Source organism: Protobothrops mucrosquamatus, unplaced genomic scaffold, assembly GCF_001527695.2.
Source record: "Protobothrops mucrosquamatus isolate PMUCROS unplaced genomic scaffold, P.Mucros_1.0 scaffold41, whole genome shotgun sequence".
Lineage (NCBI taxonomy): Eukaryota > Metazoa > Chordata > Lepidosauria > Squamata > Viperidae > Protobothrops > Protobothrops mucrosquamatus.
The window spans coordinates 860,470-878,672 of record NW_015386423.1 but is presented as its reverse complement, the minus strand read 5'-3'; the positions used below and the strand labels follow the sequence as shown (position 1 = coordinate 878,672).

The 18,203-nt window shown below is 58.2% G+C and overlaps 3 protein-coding genes across 4 annotated transcripts; 2 read left to right on the top strand and 1 right to left on the bottom strand.

Moving 5' to 3' along the window:
- Positions 1-44: 44 nt before the first annotated feature.
- On the top strand, positions 45-6,973 carry VPS9D1 (VPS9 domain containing 1). The gene is made up of 15 exons (XM_029283239.1): positions 45-152; positions 915-990; positions 1,622-1,714; positions 2,487-2,643; positions 2,770-2,881; positions 3,129-3,191; positions 3,541-3,593; positions 3,698-3,785; positions 3,909-3,994; positions 4,360-4,829; positions 4,988-5,117; positions 5,323-5,516; positions 5,959-6,034; positions 6,215-6,319; positions 6,620-6,973. Exons 1-15 carry the CDS (start codon positions 45-47, stop codon positions 6,711-6,713), a joined length of 1,905 nt encoding a protein of 634 aa, XP_029139072.1. The 3' UTR covers positions 6,714-6,973.
- Positions 6,974-9,013: 2,040 nt separating this feature from the next.
- On the top strand, positions 9,014-10,436 carry SPATA2L (spermatogenesis associated 2 like). Its single transcript, XM_029283231.1, has 2 exons — positions 9,014-9,322; positions 9,405-10,436. Exons 1-2 carry the CDS (start codon positions 9,014-9,016, stop codon positions 10,434-10,436), a joined length of 1,341 nt encoding a protein of 446 aa, XP_029139064.1.
- A 1,377-nt stretch (positions 10,437-11,813) lies between these two features.
- Positions 11,814-16,698, bottom strand: CDK10 (cyclin dependent kinase 10). Of its 2 annotated transcripts, none has more exons than XM_015811429.1 (14): positions 16,587-16,698; positions 16,274-16,346; positions 15,861-15,932; positions 15,675-15,777; positions 15,293-15,374; positions 14,241-14,308; positions 14,069-14,121; positions 13,895-13,964; positions 13,708-13,767; positions 13,408-13,531; positions 13,050-13,189; positions 12,720-12,772; positions 12,513-12,640; positions 11,814-12,189 (listed from the first exon to the last, which is right to left on the bottom strand). In XM_015811429.1, the coding sequence occupies exons 1-13, from the start codon at positions 16,662-16,664 to the stop codon at positions 12,540-12,542; spliced, it is 1,077 nt and encodes a 358-aa protein (XP_015666915.1). In that variant the 5' UTR covers positions 16,665-16,698; the 3' UTR covers positions 11,814-12,189; positions 12,513-12,539. The 2 variants fall into 2 exon arrangements, with proteins under 2 accessions (XP_015666915.1, XP_015666914.1); XM_015811428.1 differs by having other exon boundaries at positions 11,814-11,962; positions 16,587-16,681.
- Positions 16,699-18,203: the final 1,505 nt, after the last annotated feature.

Genomic DNA, 18,203 nt, shown 5'->3' with positions numbered 1-18,203 from the left:
TCCGAGTGGCCACCGTTCCTCGGCGGCGAAGTTCCGGCCCCGCCATGGCGGCCGCGCCCTCCGCCGCCGCAGAGCCGCCGGTGAAGCCGCTGCAGGGCGCCATGAAGCTGGCCAAGGCTGCCCTGGAGCTGGACGCCGGAGACCGGCCGCGGGTGAGCGGCGCGGGGGGGGCTCCTTCGCCGGTGTCGGAGCCGAGTCCGCGGGAATGCGTGCCGGAGCGGGCTCGTCCGCGCCGGAGGCCCTTCAGGAAAGGGCCTGGGGGCTGCTGGCGTTGCTCGGGCTGCCCCTCCCCTTGTTTCCCGGGAGGTGGCGGGGGAGCGTCCCAGATCTCTCCGCGACAGCGGCCAGGGGAGGCCAAGGGGTCTTTCAGCCCCTCTGCTGCTGTCCCTCCTCCCCCCGCCCGCTCGCCCTCCGCCTCAGGGGCCTTCGGTGTTTTGGCCCCGTTGCCTGGAGAGCTGAAACCTCCGCCTTCCGCGGCCGAAGGCGCCCGGGAGCCTCTCCTGCCCTGCCCAGATTCCTAACCCCCCACCACCACCACCGCCCATGAATCTGATCATGGATGAAGCTGAGATGCAAGCGTCCCTGGGCCAGGCTGGGGCCAAGCGGCAGCATCCCGCAGCCAAACTGCTGGGAAGCTCTTGCCTGCCGACACCCCCCCCCCTTCCCTTGGCTCCCCTCCCAGGAAGGGCCTGGCATTCTGCATTGGCCTCTTCAAGTTAATTCAGTTGGTCAACCAGGTCCAAGTTGGAGGGAGTGCCCATACACTAACCCACTTTTTGACCTCTTGTGGGGGGGGGGTGCAATGAAGCAAGCCTCCTGCAGCCTACAGGCTGTCCACCCAGGCCAGCCAGAAACTGGTGTGGTCCTAAGGATAGGGCTGTCTTTTCACCCCCCTGAACTGTTCTCCTCGGCAGGAAGCCTACGTGGAATATCTAAAGAGCATCAGCTACATCGCCCAGGTCCTCCTGGAAGAGGCGGCAGCCACGACTGGTAACCCCCGCTTTTCCCACCCCTCCCTAACCTGGGACTTTCCGAAAGAGATGGGCTTGGTTGCAGCCCACCTTTTCTTTAGGGAAACTTCAGAGTTGGTGTCTTTAGCATAATAAAATAGAAAGCATGTAAACCCCACTTCCGAGTAGGGGCATTTTGACAAGATGTAACCTTGAGAAATAAGTTAAATAATCCCAAGATCATTTTCTTTGGAGCTGCAGTGCTTGGCCCTTCCCTTCTCAAGACCCTCACCTGATCACCCACCACTCCTGGTCTCCTGGATGATGAAGCTGCTTCAAGAAAGGATGTTGTGCGGGTCAGGTCTTGTGAGGATGACAGGACCAAAGCCATCCATTCTGAGCGGGGAATCCTGGCAGTGGAAGTCTACATGCCTTTTAAAGCCCTTAGTTGAGAAACTCTGCGTCTCCTGTTCTTGGGGAAGGAATGGTTGGCAAAAATGGCTTTTCCTGGAGCTGGGCAATCCCACTGGGGAGGGGTCCTAGAGTGGCTAAGTCCTGCCAGGCGGAGGGGACAGAGGGTTGGCACTGAGCTCTCCTGGAGGTCTTTTTGAGGTGGGTTTTGCATCCCCTTGTAATTGGACAGACACAATCACACATTCCTTGTCCCGAAGGGGATGAAAATGACCTGGCGCCTGACACCCCCAAGATGCTCAAGGTAGCGGAGCAGTGCCTGGAAAGAGCCAAGAGCAGCGCTTCTAAAATAGGTGAGCTCTGTTTGTTGTATAGGCAGCCCCCTCCTCTCACCAAGCAGAACAAAAGAAGGGGGTCTGCCTTGCTTCAATGGGACCTGGTCCAAAGATGGTTCAGGTGGGAAAGCGACCATTTGTCTCACTGCTTAGCAGGGCTTGCTCTCTAAGGGGTGATTTTAAAATAAAGTTTTCGCTAAGTCAGGGTCTCCAAACTTGGCAACTTTAAGACATGTGGACTTCAACTCCCAGAATTCTGGAATTGAAGAGCCCAAGTCTTAAAAGTTGCCAAGTTTGGAGACTGCCGCTTTAAGTTGCCACGCACTCTCGTTGGCTACCCAAGTCCTTCCAGTCCTTTCCTTGGCAATGGTATGGAAATGGTGCTTGATTGCCTTCCTCCAGGGAGATTTTTCAGTTTCCCAGACTAGCCTAATGTCCTTCCAGCGTCTGACCCAACTTAGCTTCTCAAGATTGGTCTGATCGGCCTAGAATACACCCAGTGTTGATTGTTGTTTTTTAATTGGTCAGATATCTGATCTGTGTTATGCCGAAGCCCGTGGGCTGCCTCATAATTGGAATGTGTTCAGTGCTTTCATGCAAAGGCTGGGAGCTGGGTTTGCCCTCCGGCCCCAGTGTTTGTCTTCCTGGCTGTCTGGTTCGCAATCCTCTCCCTTGGACCCTGCTCTCTGGCCTGCTGCTTTGGCCTGTTTTGCCCCTCTGTGAGTCCTGAGGTGTTTGCTTTGACCATAACGGGGCTTTGTCTGTGTTTTTCTTATTTCCCCAATTCCAGGAAAGGCCAAGGCCAAGCTGGGGGGGAAAAAGGTGGGCCCTGCTCCGGTTTCCCGGCACCGCAGAGTCTCTTCTGATGAAGGCAGGAAGCTTTCGCCTTTTCTGCCTCCTGAGATGTTCCAAAAGCTGCAGATCACTCAAGAGCAGAGCCCCAGGAAGTAAGAGGGGGCTGGGAGGGGGGCTTTGGGTGCTGGGGGGCTGGAGCCCAGAGCCTGCTGCCTGGAGCTGGTCCAGGTGACAGAGCCCTCAAAGGAGCTGCTGCTGCTGCTCTCCTTCTGCAGCAGAGAACTCAGCCCGCTGGAAGAGGCGTCACTGCAAAACCAGAAGCTGAGAGCTACCTACGAGGCCCGGCTGGCCCGGCTGAACCCCAACCAAGCAGTGCAGAAGACCTCTCTGGCAAGTGGGGCCGGCTGGGACGATGATGGGCCTCTGAGGTCCCGTGTGAGCCAGACAATGTGGCCCACACATATTTTTTGGGGGGGGGAGGAGACTTCAGGAGCCCTCTTTGCCAAAGAAATGGAGGCTGAGATGAGGCTCTACTTCCCCTTTAAAACAAAGATTGGTTGGTTGGTTGCACGTTCCTTTCCCTCGTCCTCTGTTCAGTCCTGGGGACTGTGCTTTATTGCTAATTTTTGCTCAACAGACACTTTCTCTGCAACGTCAGATGATGGAGAATTTGGTGATTGCAAAAGCCCGGGAAGAGGCCGTATCCTTTCTAGCTCTTCTGTGGCAAAGGAAGGGAGAACTCCCCCAGGCTGAGCGGCAAACCCACAGGAGACTAGTCCATAGTCCTGGGATTCCATAGTGGTCTCCCATCCCAGATCCCCATCCTACTTCACTTTGGGTGGACCACGCCGGGGCGGCTAAGCTCCGCCTCCTCTGATTTCTCTTTGGCTGTCCCTGCAGCTGGCTGGTCCTTTGTCATTTCTCCCCACTTGAGCTGGACTGGCGCTGGCCCAACTGCCTTTGCTGTCTGGCCAGAGGCCCCAGGGTGGGGAATATCTGGGGAAGTTTGAAGCCTTGTTGAGGAGGACCTTGACTCTGCCCCCTCCCAGCTCCAGAGGAAGATGGAGGAGCATCGGTTGCGGCTGCAGGAAGCTGCCAACAGGCGAGTCAGCTGGGCCTGGGATGCTTGGCCCTCTTTCTCCACTCACAGGTGGGGAGGGCGGGGGCCCAACTGCTCCTCCGAGCCTGTGTTCTTCCACCCCTTAGGAGGTTCTCCAGTAATGCGGTGCTGACCCCAGAAGAGCAGGAGCAGCGGGCCATCTACGCGGCTATCCTGGAGTATGAGCAGGACCATGTAAGTAAGCAGGCTCCAGCGTGCTTCTTCATTCGAAAAGTCCCCAAGAAGGAGACTGGGAGGGTCTGAGAGAGATGAAAGGGGGGCTGTAGCTCAGTGTTCTCTGCTTTATCCCCCTCCCAGGACTGGCCGAGGATGTGGAAGGCCCAGCTGAAGGAGCATCCCAGTGATCTGTCCTTGGTGCCAAAGCTTCTCTCGCACCTGCTCAGGTAGGGAGGTGTGGAGCAGGAAGGTCTTTGCTTTCGAAGCCTCTGGTCTGCAAGGTACCTTCAGGCAAAATGCACAAACCCCCAGTGCGGGATGAGACCGAGGGGTGGTGGGGACCATAATTTCAAGAACTCCACTGGGTCCCTTCTCCCTTAGCGGACCTTTGAGTTGGCCTGGAGGGACAGAAGGACATTCAGCTGCTGGACTTTGCTGGAGCCTCTTTCAGACGAGGCGGGTTCCTCCTCTGTGTACAAGAGCGGTCCCTGCAGAGAGAGCAAGGGGGAAAGGGGGGGTCGTTCCTGCCGCCCCGTTTCCTGAGGGAGTGGACCCCAGCCAGGTTCGGTAACGGCTCCTTCCTTGATTCCAGCTTTGCAGATCATCCTGTCTGCCAGTTGCTGAAGAAGCTGCAGTGCTCGGTCTACAACCGCGTCTATCCTCTCATCAGCCAAAGCAGGACAGACGTCTCGCGCGGCTGGTCCCTCTCCTCCTCGCTGGATGCTGAGGCCTTCCTGCCATCGGCCACCGAGGGACGGCGGTTGCGCTCGTCCCAAAGCTTGCACTCCATGTTTTCTGTCCAGGAACACAACAAGTTGAACCTCCGTCATAGCATCTCTGGCACCCCCTTCATCGAGGACCAGAGCCTGTTGCTTCCCCCACAAGGAGGACGTGTGTCCCCCCCATCGGCTGACCGGGAGAGCTCCTTTGAGGACCTGGAGCAATTTTTGTCAGCCTCTGAAGCACGTCCAGCAGGGCCCCTGCAAAACCCTCTGGCTGGGAAGAAGGGCTCCCAACAGGAGGCCCTCAAGGCGGTCGTGAAGGACATTCACAACTCCATCGGTGAGGTCCCTGTGTAGGCGGCCTCAGTGGAACTGGTCTGCCTGGGGGTGGATCAAGCTTGCCGGCTGCTGCAGGCCAATCCATGGGAGTGGGGGCAGGTTGCACTTCTCCTTCCTAGACCCTCGCACTGATGGAGGTGGGCTGCTTCCTCTCTGCAGACAGACTGCTGTCCCTGATGCTGCTGGCTTTTGAAGGCCTCAACACAGCGGCCGCCAAGGATCAGTGCCTGGCGCGGCTGGAGGAAGCCTTCTTTGGCCCACTCTGGGGGCCCCTCTTGACTGTGTACAGGTGGGACTGGGCAGCCAGCAGCTGCCTGCCATCATGATTGGATGGTGCCGTTGAAAAGGGGGCAGTTGAGCTTGGGGGCTGCTGGGCAGGAAGAGGCAGAAAGCCCTCCCCCCGTCTTCTGGCAAGGAGCCCGGGCAAAGGAAAGGGAGGGAGCCTGCCCAGCAGGGTCTGCTCAGCTCCTCCCTTCTTCCTTCCTGCCCTCCAGGACTGTCTACGGGGCCCAGGAAGAGGCTCTGTCCAGGAGCATGGAGCTGCGCAGGAAGACCGCTCCGACTGAGATGGGCATCCCATCCAAGCTGCTGCCCAAGGGAGAAGGGCCTTCCCCATATGCTGCGGCCGTGCAGGAGCTGCTGCTCCTCCCTCTCAGCAGCTGCCCGCAGAGGAAGCTGGAGTGCATCGGTGAGGCCTGGTAGCAGCTGCAGCCCAAGGGGGCCAAACTGGGATAGGCTGGAATCCGGAGGGAGCCCAAGATTCACCCATTGGGGTTGGGGGGGCTCCCCACATTCGGTTCCAGGCAGCGCTTCAGCTGCTCTGAGAGCTTTCCCAGTTAGCCCGGCAACTTTTTCTGGCCTCATCCCCCCCAGACACGCTCGACTTTCTAATTGGGAGGGAAAGGCTAGCTGGTTTGGCTGGAGGATCAAGAGGTCGGAGTTTACCAGGGGCTGAGAACTCCCTGGAAATAGTGGGCTGCCTTCCCTGCTCTTTGGCCCGAAAGGCCGGGGAAGGGCTGCCCTAAGAAATGCTTGTGGGAATTGGGAGGGGGAAGGGAAGCGGCCCACTTTCCCTGTGCACAGAGCTGTGTGCCGTGTCCTCCTCATCCCCCCCCCTTCTGTCTTTTCAGTGCGGACTTTGCGCGTCATCTGTGAATGTGCGGAGGAATACTGTGGGAGCCGACTCCACCCGGCATCCGCTGCTATGTGAGTACTCGACTGCAGCGTCCAATCCGGATGGGATGCCTAGCTCTGAAGCCATCCCTGCCCCTCACTGGGCAGGCCCTGCCCTGAAAGCAGCACTGCTGCAGGAGTCCCTGGCACCACTGTCACCCGGCACTGCCGGCTGTGGAGCCAGGCTTGACTCGGTCTGCCCTCCCTTTGCAGCGGTGCAGACGACCTCTTGCCCATCCTCTCCTTTGTGGTCCTCCAGAGCAACTTGCCCCAGCTGGTCTCTGAGTGTGCCGCCCTGGAAGAGTTCATCCATGAAGGGTAGGCACGAGGCCCTTTTCAGGGCCCAGACAGAAGCCCCAGGCGGGAGGGGAGGCAGGCCGCTGTCCCTGCCCTGCAGTTGGGCTGCCCTGTCACCAGGCATATGACTCCGTTGCCCTCTGCCAGCAGTTGCTGCTCCTAATAGCACACTGCAAATATGTGACGGTGGGGTGGAAAAGGACTTTCCTGAGGGAGGAGAGGGACTCTGTGAGCAGGGGGGGGAGGACTGTTTTCTGTGGATCCCTTGAGCAACGCCTCCCTCCCCCGCCCCAGGACTGACCGGTTCCCTTTTTCTCCCAGGTACCTGATTGGGGAAGAGGGCTACTGCCTGACCTCCCTGCAGAGCGCCCTCTCCTACGTCCAGAGCCTGCAGGGGCCGGTGCTCCGGAAGTAACGGAGCTCCCAGTGGTGGGGGCTACCCCTCCCTCCTGCCTCGCTGCTCCTTGGGGATGCTTTTTGGAGGACTGCAAAGGGAAACTGACCAGCTGGACCAGGCACCCCTCCTAGGACTACTATTGCACAATATTTGGGAGGGGGTGCACGTAAACTTTGGTATCAGCCCAACATTGACTAGCATATGTCCTGCCCTGCAGGTCTTCTGGCACTGTGGCTTCTGTCCTGGTGTGTTGCAAGATGCTTAGCTGCCCCCCCCCCCATAACAGCTGAGCCTGCCTTTGCTTCTCTGCCTTGAGCATGAAAAAAAGGGGTGGGCTGCATCTCATTCCCCACATTACACTAAGAGTTGCTGTAGCCCCCCCCCCTTCTCTCAGTTGCAAGGCAAGCCAGCCATCCTGGCCACCTGGCAGCCTCTTCCTTGGGAGGGAAGGCCGGAGGCAGGGATGGGAGCCTGCTGACCTGGCGTGTCCCCTCTCTCCCCCTGCCCCGCATGGCCCCTTTCCTGTAGGGCAGCTGCTTCAACCTGTGGGCCTGCACAGCATGGGACCACTTTTTCCTTGCCTCTGTTGGGGGTTTTATGGAGTAAAGGGAAGGCTGGGGATGGGCCTGGCTGCCCATCCTTTCTTGCATTGCTCTTTGGGTTCGTCTGTGGTGCGTTGTCTACTGATGTAGAGGAGAGCTTGAGGGAGAAGACAGGAAGCAGGAAGGCTGAGTGGCTGGCAGGAATTCGCACAAGCCTCCGTGCCGCCAGCTTTGGGGGAACCAAATGGCAGCCATATGAGGGGGCAGGTGGGGAAGGCAGACGGAGCCCTCCTCCTGCAGAGTGCAGTTGGGCAGGGCCACGGGAGGGCCTGAGAGATCCCCACTGCATCCTAGGAAGCGGGCTCCCTTGAAATTCGGGCACCCTGCACCGTCTCCTGGGTGGGGGCCCTTTGGGTCCCTGCCTGACCGTCCACTGACTGGCGCTACCGTCTTTCCTTCACTCCTGAATGCTCTTTGGGAATAAAGCTTGACTTCTCCCCACTCGGCTGGCTGTGCTTCTTGGGGTGGTGGGTGGGCAGCTGTGCCCTGTCAGGCTTACCCTGGGAGGGGCATGGGGGGCAGTCATTTGGACTGCTCAGGAGCTGGTCCACTGCAACAGCGGCCCCTGCACAACCACCCGCGGGGCTTCCCCAGAGATGGGAGCTGGATGGAGCCACTCTGAGGGGGGGCTCAGCAGCCGAAGCAATCCCACCCCACAGACGGCTTCCCCCTCATCCTACAGCCGGGAGGGGGGGCAGAATCGGAACCCCCTTTGCAACCAGGCACGAAGCCCCGGGCGGGGTGCGACGCAGGGGCTCCGTGGCTGCTGCCCCCGGGACCACGTCCCAAGGCGCGCGGCGGCGTGACCGGCGGAGCCTCGGCCCCGAAGACTGGCCCTCGGCGGTGGCGGCGTTTGAAAGATCTCGCGCGGGTGGCAAAGGCGGGATGCCCCATTTCCGCAGTGAGGGTCCTCCTTGCGCCATCACCTCCCCTTGCGAGGCCGTCCGCGGCTTTGGGCGAATAAGTCCCTCCGGCTGGCCGCCTTTTTGCGTGCGAGAACCGGCCCGCCGCATTTGGAGACGCGACCTGGGCGGCTCCCCCTCCCCGTTCCAGGTCCGCCTCGCTCAGCCGGGAGGGCGGGGCCCCGCCGAGCGGAGCCGACCCTTCAACGGGCGCCTCCTTCCCGGGACACGCCCCGCCCCCAGGAGCGGCTGGGCCCACGAGTGCTGAAGGAGTTAATGCCCCCCGTGTGACGCAACCTCCTCCTGCGTGGGCGGGGCCGGAAGCCGCGGGGGCGCCGGAACGAGAGCAGCTGGGAGCGTCGAGCGGGCATCGGCAGGTGAGCGGCGGGGCGCGAGTTCGAATCCCAACTGGCGGACCCGCCCCAGCGGCGCTCTCGGGCAGCGCCCTCCCCCCCGCCGCGGCCCCCAACCCGAGGCCCCCGNCGGCCCGGCGCCCCGCGGCGCCCCTCTCCTCGCGCGCGCCCTCGGCCCATCGGGCAGGAGCCGGAGGGCGGCCCCGGAGGGCGCCTGCCCCGTCTGGGCATCTGCCGGGCGGGCGGAGGAAGAGGCCGGCCCGCCCCTGAGGGTGAGCGGCGGAGCTTCCCCACCGCCGGGGCAGAGAAGGGGCCCCACCCGTCCGGCTCTTGCGCCTGGCTCGGGTTGCCCCTCGGCCGGAGGCGGCGGCTCTCTCCTCCCAGGCCCCAGACCGGCCGGGGCGCATCCTGTCGGCCCCGCTGCCCTGGGCAGGTGGGCTGAGGCGTTTCCCCGCCGCAGGATGAAGCCCGGAGCGGGGCTGCAGGAGGAGTATCGCCGGTGCCTGGAGAGGGACTTCCGCCGGGGCCACGTCGGGGCCTGCAGCGATGCCTCCCTGAAGGAGCTGCTGTGGCATCACCTGCTGGAGGACCCGGAGCTTCACTGCAGCCTGGATGGGGAGGACACCTTGGCCACGCTGGCCACTGCCCTGCGGGGACACTTGCACCTGAAAGGGGCCCTCCAGGATCTGGGCAGGGCCTTTGAGGTGCTGGAGCTGGCCGCAGTCAATCTGTATTTCTTCCCGTGGCGCAAAGAGTTTGCCACTATTAAGGTGAATTCTGTTTTGGGATGGGGCAGGCAACAAAGGAGGGGGTTTGGAAGGGTCAGGGACTGATGGACACCTTTATTTGCAGACCTTCTCGGGGGTCTACGTCCACGTCCTTCAGGGGGTCCTGCCAGAAGCCGACCTTGCTCGGAGCTTCCGACGACTGGGTTACGTGCAGCAAGACCGTCTGCACCTGGTGAATTCCCGACTGCCGCCGGGTGCCAACTTGCTCTGTGCAGCCTGCTGCTTCTTTGCAGCCAGAGTGGAGTGCGAGATCCTGGCAAAAATTGTGGAAGAACTGGAGCCGCAGGTGGTGCCGCCTGATGAGCTGCTGAAGGTTCGAAAGGAGGCCAAGGGCAGCCTGGAGCGGTGTGTGGCCAAGCTGCAGAGCCTGACACGGTGGCCACGGAGCCGCGAGGCTCGCTCGGACCTGGCTGCCGGGCTTGATCTCTACCGCGAGAGCACCGAAGGGCACAGCTTCTACAGGGAGCCTGCTGGAAGCCGGCTCTGGGGCCAGGAAGCCGCCTCTCTCAGTGAGTGCGGCAGCCCCAGGCTCCTGAGGCGGAGCCCACAGCCGCCAGCAGAGTGCAGGAGCGAGCCCCCCTGGAGCCGGGAGTCTTCCTGTGGCAATGGGCTCCTGGGCTCCGAGGAGCCTGACCTGACCACCTCCTTCTCCTTCATCTCCTTGAGGCGGGAGCTCAGCAGGACTTCCGAGATGGACTTCCCTGCTCAGCTGGGGAGTTCGTTCTTATTCTCTGGCCTGGGGGGCTATGAGAGTTCCGAGCCCTCTTCGCAGGGGACAAGCTGCCCAGCCTCTCCTCCGTCCAGGCAACCCAGGAGCCTCCACCTCAGCCCAGCCAGCCTGCACAGCAGCACTCAGGGACTCAGCCCGGAGCCGGCTCACTATCAGATGCACTCCTGCCTGCTCCCGGGGGCCCTGCCCTGCTCCTGCTGCAACACTTGCCGGTTGCTGCACGTCAGCAGCTGCGACGGGGTTCAACTCTGCCGGAACCACCACCACCTCGTGGAAGAGCTGCAGAGCGAGAAGCAGCAGCGCCTGTGGCTGCAACGAACAGAGGTGGACAGGCTGCTGCAGGAGGGAGGAGGGCCCTGGCAGTAGGATTGGGACACCCGGCTGGGCTTTGGAACACAGAGCCCCACAGCCTGCGAGGCCTTTGAGGATCGTGCCCCCCAAGTCTGCTTCCCTCCTCTGGCCTGTGGCAGGGCAGAGTCAAAAGCAAGCCCCCCCCCCCCTTTTAACAGATCAGACCTTGTTGATGGAGGATTGAAGGGAAGGAGACAGGATGGCTATGTCCAGGTTTGATTAAGGACAAGTCCAATGCCTGTGAAGTCTGGAGGTGGCAGGTGGGGAGCAGACCTCAGGCCAGGAACCCTGATTTCTAGGATTGGATTTCTGTAGGCACGTCTTTTCTGTGAAGCCCTTTTGGACATTCCAAAATTTGGCCACTCTCCTTCGCCCATTCTGGGATCTGTGTGGCCGGAGGCTGCTCTGGTTTGTTCTGTGAACTCCTGCATAGGGAAGAGGCCAGAGAAGAACCTCCTGCTCAAGCAGCAAGCTAGGCGGGAACTGCTGGCAGCATTTTTACAAAACCAGAATGGACCCTGTGGTAGTGGCGACTTTGCTGATATCTTACGAAAGATGCAATTGTAATAAACTTAACTAAAAGCTACCTGATTTTCTAGATATCTGGACCCCTTCCCGTTGTCTACTTTTCTCGGCTCCAGGGCTGGAAGGCCCTTCCTCTGTTCAGCTGGCCAAGAGCTTCCGGCCCCTCCCGAAGAGGCTCACTTGGACCTGCCTAAGCATCACAACAGGAATAGCTATTCCCGCCCCCCTCCGGCCAACTGTCCTGGAAAGCAGCAGAGACCAGGCTCTTGGGCCCAAGGCCAAGGGAAGAGCAGCAGCCGGTTCTCTGGTGATGGCTGCAGGGGTCACCTCCTGTTTCCAGAGTGAGCTCAGGCACCATTTTGGGGGGCCCTGGCAAAATTCCCTCTGGCAGATGGGCTCAGGGAGAGCAAAGCTCCTTACTGCTGCCTCTGGGCATGAGAGGCGGGTGGCTTCCGTTTCTAAGTTGCAGAGTTGCCAGAGTTTCATCCTCGGAAGCAGAAAGGTGAATCTCTTCCACCCCCAAGTAATCTATTTACAGCCTAGAAGCAGAGAGGAAGCAGGCAGCTGGAGCAGCGCCCTATGCAGCCGGTGCGCAGAGTGTGGCAAGGGCAAAGCAGCATCTGGAGATGGAGCTGCTGGGGCTTGGCACAGCCTCCCATCTCCCACAGGAGCCACTTGGGGCCTGGGCATCTCTTATACCCCTACTGACAAGGCATCCAGAAGTCCTCAGGCTGGTAGAAAAGTCTTTATTGAAACGAGGGGCCTTCTTCCAAAGTGGTCAGGGAGCCGAGCCAGGGCGAGAAGCAGCTCCTTGGGAGGCCCCCACTCCAAGCCTAGGAGGCATCCTGAGGTCTGCCAGGGGGAGGGGGGGCGCTGGTGGTTTCCACGTGCCCTTTAACTTGCAGCAGTTTCAGAAACGTTGCAGGCCTGGAGGTTTTCTCCTCTCTTCACTGCTGGAGCAGGAATGCTTTGCTTGTTCTTTCAACATCCAGAGCAGCTGCTTGTTTTTGATAGAGCTGAGAGAAGAAAAGGATCTGGTTGCTCCTGGGAGGTTCAGGCTGAGCTGCAACCTTTAGCCACAGGGCGGAGGGACCGAGGATCCCCTCCAGGGCACAGAGGAGGAGGGGGTGGTGCTTTGCTGCTGACGCAAGTCTCCATGAAAGGCAAGAGGGTCCTGGACACACAGCCATTTTCCTCCACCCAGGGCCTGCATCGCTGGCCCATCTCCAGCCCCTGAAAAGCGCTTTGCAGAAAACAAGCATGGGTGAAAGAAGGCAGTGACAGGAGAACTGATTGCAGATGTGGCAGACAGACACACACCCCTCTTCAAAAAGACATTCCCAGTTCTTTTGGTCTTGTGAAAGGGGAGGAAACAAAATGGGCCGTTTAAGGAAATGCAGAATCTATACGCAGATTTAACCGAGAATAGATAACTAAAATGTACATTTTATCTAGTTTTTTAAGGGAGCAACTGGCCCTGATTTGACCTACTTTTGATGTTTGTGTTGGCATCCCTGAAAATACCATGTGCGAAGACCCACCTGTTCTTTTATGAGCCTGCCCTACCTTTTAGATGCCCTCCAAGCCACCATCTCAGGGTCTGCTACGTTTGCCCAGGCACTCCCCTCCCGTGCTCGGGGCAGCCCTCTTGTTGCGATGATGGGGGAAAGTTGGCATCAGCTCCGGTTCGCAGGCTGGAAGGGAAAAGAGGGCTCAGGCCCTGGAGAAGGAGGGGGCCCTGCCCTGCAGGAAGGGGGCTCAGAGGCCACTTACGCCATGGCTTTTCCTTGAAGTAAGAGCTCTCCAAGCAGTCTCCGGCTGTTGCTCTGTGAAGGAAATGTGGCAGTGAGGGATCTCTCCCTCCTGGCCCTCCTTGCCAAGCCTGACCTGCAGCCACTCTGCTGCCCCCTCCCTGGAAGGCCTAAGCCGAATAGCCCCATTCTGAGGAACCAACATCTTCCCTGTGGGGCAGCCCCTGTGAAATCGGGGGGGGGGGTGTCCGTCAAAGTGGGCAGATTTTCAGCTTAACTGGACAGCTGGTAGTCTGCTGGGGGGGCAGAGTGGCTCCCCCCAAAAGGATTCAGGGCAGGCAAGGCCACTTACCTTTTCTTGGGATCGAACATGAAGAGCAAGTTCAGGAGCCGAAGTCCGGCCTCGGACAGCCAGGCAAACTTGTGCTTCAGGTTGTTGTAGGGCTGCTTGCGGAGGGTGTATTGGCTCACCAGGGGCAGCTTGGAGAAGCCCTGGAAAAGGGGCGGGGGACACACCCAGAAGCGAATCTTTGGCTGCTGCCTATCTGGATTGGCCACTTTAAGAGGCATGGACTTCAACTCCCAGAATTCCTCAGCCCGCATGCTAAGGCAAGCCAAACAAACTGTGATGTGGGAATTGTTTTCATTGTGAACACCAGAGCAAAGACGGTGCACAAAGGAAGGAAGAGCAGCGGATGGAAAGGACTCACAGGCCAGATGGTCTCGTTTGGAGTGCCCAGCAGACGCACAATCAGGTCAACCTGCTGTATCTCAGAGCTCCCAGGCAGCAGAGGCTTATGGGCCAGCAATTCCGCCAAGATGCAGCCCACCGCCCTACAGGGCAGAGGCGGGGTTAGTGTCGAGACCCTCACCCAGCAGCCCTCCTGGGCACACTCCGCTTCGCTCTTCAGACTCCTGCAATGCAGCCCTGCAGAAAAGCGTTCAGCTCACCTCCCCCTCAGCCACAGCCCACCCAGCGCTCGGAGAGGTTGGGGGTCTTTTTTCCTCACCACATATCGATGGCTGTGGTCTGTGTGGTCGTGCCTAGGAGGAGCTCAGGAGCCCGGTACCTACAAGGGGAAGGAAAGAGTGAGGGCACTCCGGACAGGAGGGTTTTCAGAGCCACCCAATGCCCAGCCTGCTTGTATCGGAAGGGGGCCAGCGGTGCTCCTGGGGAAAGGGGTCGAACCAGCTCACCACAGTGTCACCACTTTTGGAGTCATCGGATTCAGGGGAACCCTGTAAGCACGAGCCAGCCCAAAGTCCGCTGCAGGAGAAGACGGCACAGAGAGGTCAGGGGACTTGCTGTTTTATACCTCCAGCAACTGAATTGAGCATGTGGTACTTGCAGTGCTGTCGCCAAAGACTCACCTGTCTTCACGCAACCTTTGTCGGTCATGAGTAAGTTGGACACCTTGAGGTCCCTGTTAGTTGACAAAACACAGGTATGTAGAAGGCGGGGGGGGGCTGGGCATGTCGAGTTCAGGCCACCAGTGCTAGCACCGCTCCCTGCTCCTGCTTGGCCCATCCTTGCCCTTCTCACCTGTGGATGATGAAGTTGTTGTGCAGGTACTGAAGGCCATGGAGAACCTGGAGAATGATGCACTTCACCTGTAGGGAGGCGGGCAAACAAAGGAATATCAATAGAGGGCCTCTGACCTACCTGTCCTGTGCTGGATGCTAGCAGGAGCAGCTTTTGTTAAGAAACTGCACATGCATCACACACATTGTGCCGGTCACCCTGTCCCACACCAGGCAAACCATGTTTGGGAATGTGTGAACAAATTAGGCCCATTCAGACAAAGCAGATCGCATGTCAATGTGCCAGGCTGTGTCTTGACACCACCCTTTCCCCAAAGGTTCCTCTGCACTGTAGACTTTGGAGCATCAAGTGAAGTTTTAAAATGCGCTTTTCAGATGCTTGCCCCACTGTTGTTTTTGTTGGATTTATTCTGTCATTTTCTTGTATTTTATCTCCATTTTGAAAGCTCTGGCTCTTGCCAGTGTACCAGGCAATGCCCTCTGTTAATACCTTGCATACACTGGAACATGCACCTCCCTGCCATATTGGCCCAGTTCTAAAAGTTGGGACAGCTACAGGCAGTCCTTGACTTACAACAGTTCATTTAGTGTCCATTCAAAGTTACAATGGCACTGAAAAATGTGACTTATGACTGTTTTTCACATTTACGACCATTGCAGCACCTCTATAGTCATCTGATCAAAATTTGGATTAGCTTGCCGACTGGTTCATATTTATTAAAATTGCAGTGTCCCAGAGGGGCCGCAGGATCCCCTTTTGTGACCTTGACAGGCAAAATCCGCGGGGAAGCCAAGTTCACTTAAAAGCTGGGTTACTAACTTAACAGCTGCAGTGATTCACTTAACAATTGTGGGAAGAAAGTTTGTAAAATGGGGCAAAACTCACTTAACAAATGTCTCACTTAGCAACATAAATTTTGGGCTCACTTGTGGTTGTAAGTAGAGGACTACCTGTATTTGGGATGAAAGCCATTCCCCCAACCATCTGGCCTCTCCTCCAGTGTGGCACCACCACCACAAAGCACAACCGCTGCACCCTCCCCACGGACACACCTGGGCTTCCGAGAAGGGAGCCTGCATGTTTTCGAGGAGGCTGGCCAGGTCCTGCTCACAGTAGCCCATCACCAAGAAAATGCTGCAAGGGGAATTGAGGCAGGCATGACTCTTGCAGCAGCCAGGAGAGGAACCCTGCTCCAAGAGCCCCAAGGACAGGCAGGATGCTTCCCTTTGCTTCTTCCTCTGCTTAAAGAGGGAAGGAGAATCCACTCCTCCCCCCCCAGCTGCTCCCACCTCCACTCCGCACTTTCTGCAATGTTTGCACTTTTCCCCCATCAGGTGGGCCTGCTGTCCTCCCAGCCCAGGGCAGAGAGCGCCAACTCCTGGCTGGGTAAGAGGGCAGCAAGGAGACTCTTTGCCCATCTGCCCAGGGAATTACCTCTCCAGGTGATTGCCGACCACCACTTCCTTCAGCTCCACAATGTTGGGGTGTTGGAGCTTCAGCAGCAGGGTGATTTCTCGCAGGCTGCTGATGGGGATCCCTGCGGGGGAGAGGATCCAGCTAAGATGGGTGCTGCTGGGGCTACTCCCCGGGCCAAGCCTGCGAGGAGCCCGCTCTGCTCACCATCTTTTTCTTTGTCCATCCGCACTTTCTTCAGAGCCACAATCTCGCCCGTCTGTGTATCTCGGGCACGATCTGAAACAGCAAGACAGCCAAGGTTCCCAGGAAGCCCCGACCCTCTCCTCCACGGAGCGCATTTCACAAAGGAACGACTCTGACCCCCCCACCCTCGCAGAAGCTGCCTATCATTTAGGTGGCTCTGCCAGCCTCATCCCGTCTCTTGGAGCTGGTCTGCTTCACAGAGATTTGGGCTCCCGGGTAACATCCCAAGCCAGTAAGTGCTCTTTCCCTGGAGAAGCGGGGGGGGGGGGGATTCTGAAGCCTGTCCAGGCCCAACCTGGGTCGCCCAGGGAGCCAGGCGGGCACTGCCCCGAACACTTCCCAGCCCGGCGGGCAGATCCCCAGGCCGGACTCACACACGATGCCGTAGGTCCCTTCCCCGATCCGGTTGAGCTTCTCAAACTCCTTGACGCTGCGGCATCTTCCCAGCTGAAAGGAGAGCCGGTGAGAAGCGGTTTCTGCTGCCCGGGTAGGGCGGGGCGGGGGGGTCCGGGGCTAGGGAAGCAGCCGGTGGGGGGGCAAGGGGGGCAGCTCTGTCCCATATGCAGGCTGACCGAGCCGGCGCCCGGCAGGTGAGGGCGGGCTCCATATGCCCGCCCGACCGGGCGCGGGGAAGGAGGGCTTAGCAGTGGAGCGCGAAGGGCGCGCGGGCAGTCGGGGTCCGCTCACCCGGTGTGCAGCTGGCACCGCGAAGAAGCCGCCGTGCAGCCGCTTCAGGCGCAGAGGCTCCGGCTCCTGCTCCGCCATGCTCTTCCCTTTGTCCCGCCTGCTTCCGCACAGGCCGAGCAAGGCTGCTGGCTCGCCCCTGCCTGGCCCCGCCTGCCAGCCGGGAGGAGTCGCTCCGTTCCCCGCAGCTGACACGCCACCCGCCTCTCCAAAACGGGGCGATTGGGAACTGGGCAGCCGTTGCCCTGGGCAGTTGGACTGGGAAGGCTTCTCCCACCATTCCTCCATCCCAGCTCCCTGATGGAGCAGCCTTGGATGGGAACGCACATGCCAAGAAGCCCCTTACCCACTTTAGGAAGTAAAGAAATTCTAAAAGTAGGACTGCCCCTGAAATTATATTCACAATATTAATTTGCCCATGCAGATACATATCTGTTAGTGACTGGAATTATTATGGCATTTAACACATACGCCTATTTGGAAGAGAAGTTACAGCTCCCTCATTTACACCTACCTAAGCTTTGCCATTCCTCATCTCCCACCTCCACATGTGGCCATGGAGGTGGATTTCCATTTATTGAGGGGGGCTCTGGGGCTCGACTGCCAGTCTCCTGACTGTCTTCAGCACTCACTGGTCTTTGCTCTTCCAACAAGCAGCCACTGTGCTGGGCCTGGAGTGCATAGCGAACAAGACTGCTGGATGGTCCTGGTGTTAGGGAGCTCATCAGAAGGCCCAGGGATGAACTCAGGGATAACACTTTCGCCCTTTTCTTCTTGGCAATTTTAAGGAGGAAATATAAAAATGCTTCTTACTACTGATGGTCAATAGAAGGCTGGGAGAGCAAGAGAGAAGGCAGGCTCCATTTTCTAACAGGGAAGTGCTAAAGCTGCATGGAGTTCTTGCATTCTGTTGGGAGAATTTCCTGGGTTCCTTTCTCTGAGGAAAGAAGATGCAAAAAGCAGCTCCTTGGGAATAAGATTCTTTATTTTATTTGGGTGAGAAACTATGCAAAGCTTGTTTCTGAAACAGCTGACAGCAGACTGGCACATCAGCAAGGTTTGTATACATTTTTTAGCCTTTGAGGTGAGTGAAATATGTTTTTGTGACCATGGGAAAGCAGGAAATATTGTTTTGATGGTTAGAAGAAATATTCTGTTTGTTATCTTCTTTATCAAGCAGAGATCTTCCTGGCCAGGCAGAGATGCTAAATTCCAGGGCCTTTTCCAGTTTCCTGTCAGTGATCTATTGCTTTTAAGGAAACATTGTATTTTATAACTGGAAACGGCTTTCTCTGACTCCAGATTAGAAGGCTGTTAAAAAGACTGGGTGGCTGGGCAGATCAAAGGCTTTTTAACTTCTATCGATTCCAGACAAAGCCCTCCTCTAATCATGATAGGACATCAAGAACTCCATAAAGTGAATAAAAGTGGAGACTTGGACAATTATTTTTGGTATTTTGAAGAGCAAGCTATGGTGGGTCTTGTGCCAGCCCTCTCCACTGATACTGCAAGTTTCCAAGGGATGAGCAATTTGCAAATGTGAGGCATTACGTGTATGGAAATGTCAGATGTCTTTCACATATCTGGAAATACAGAAAGTTGCAGCCTAATTCCTCATAT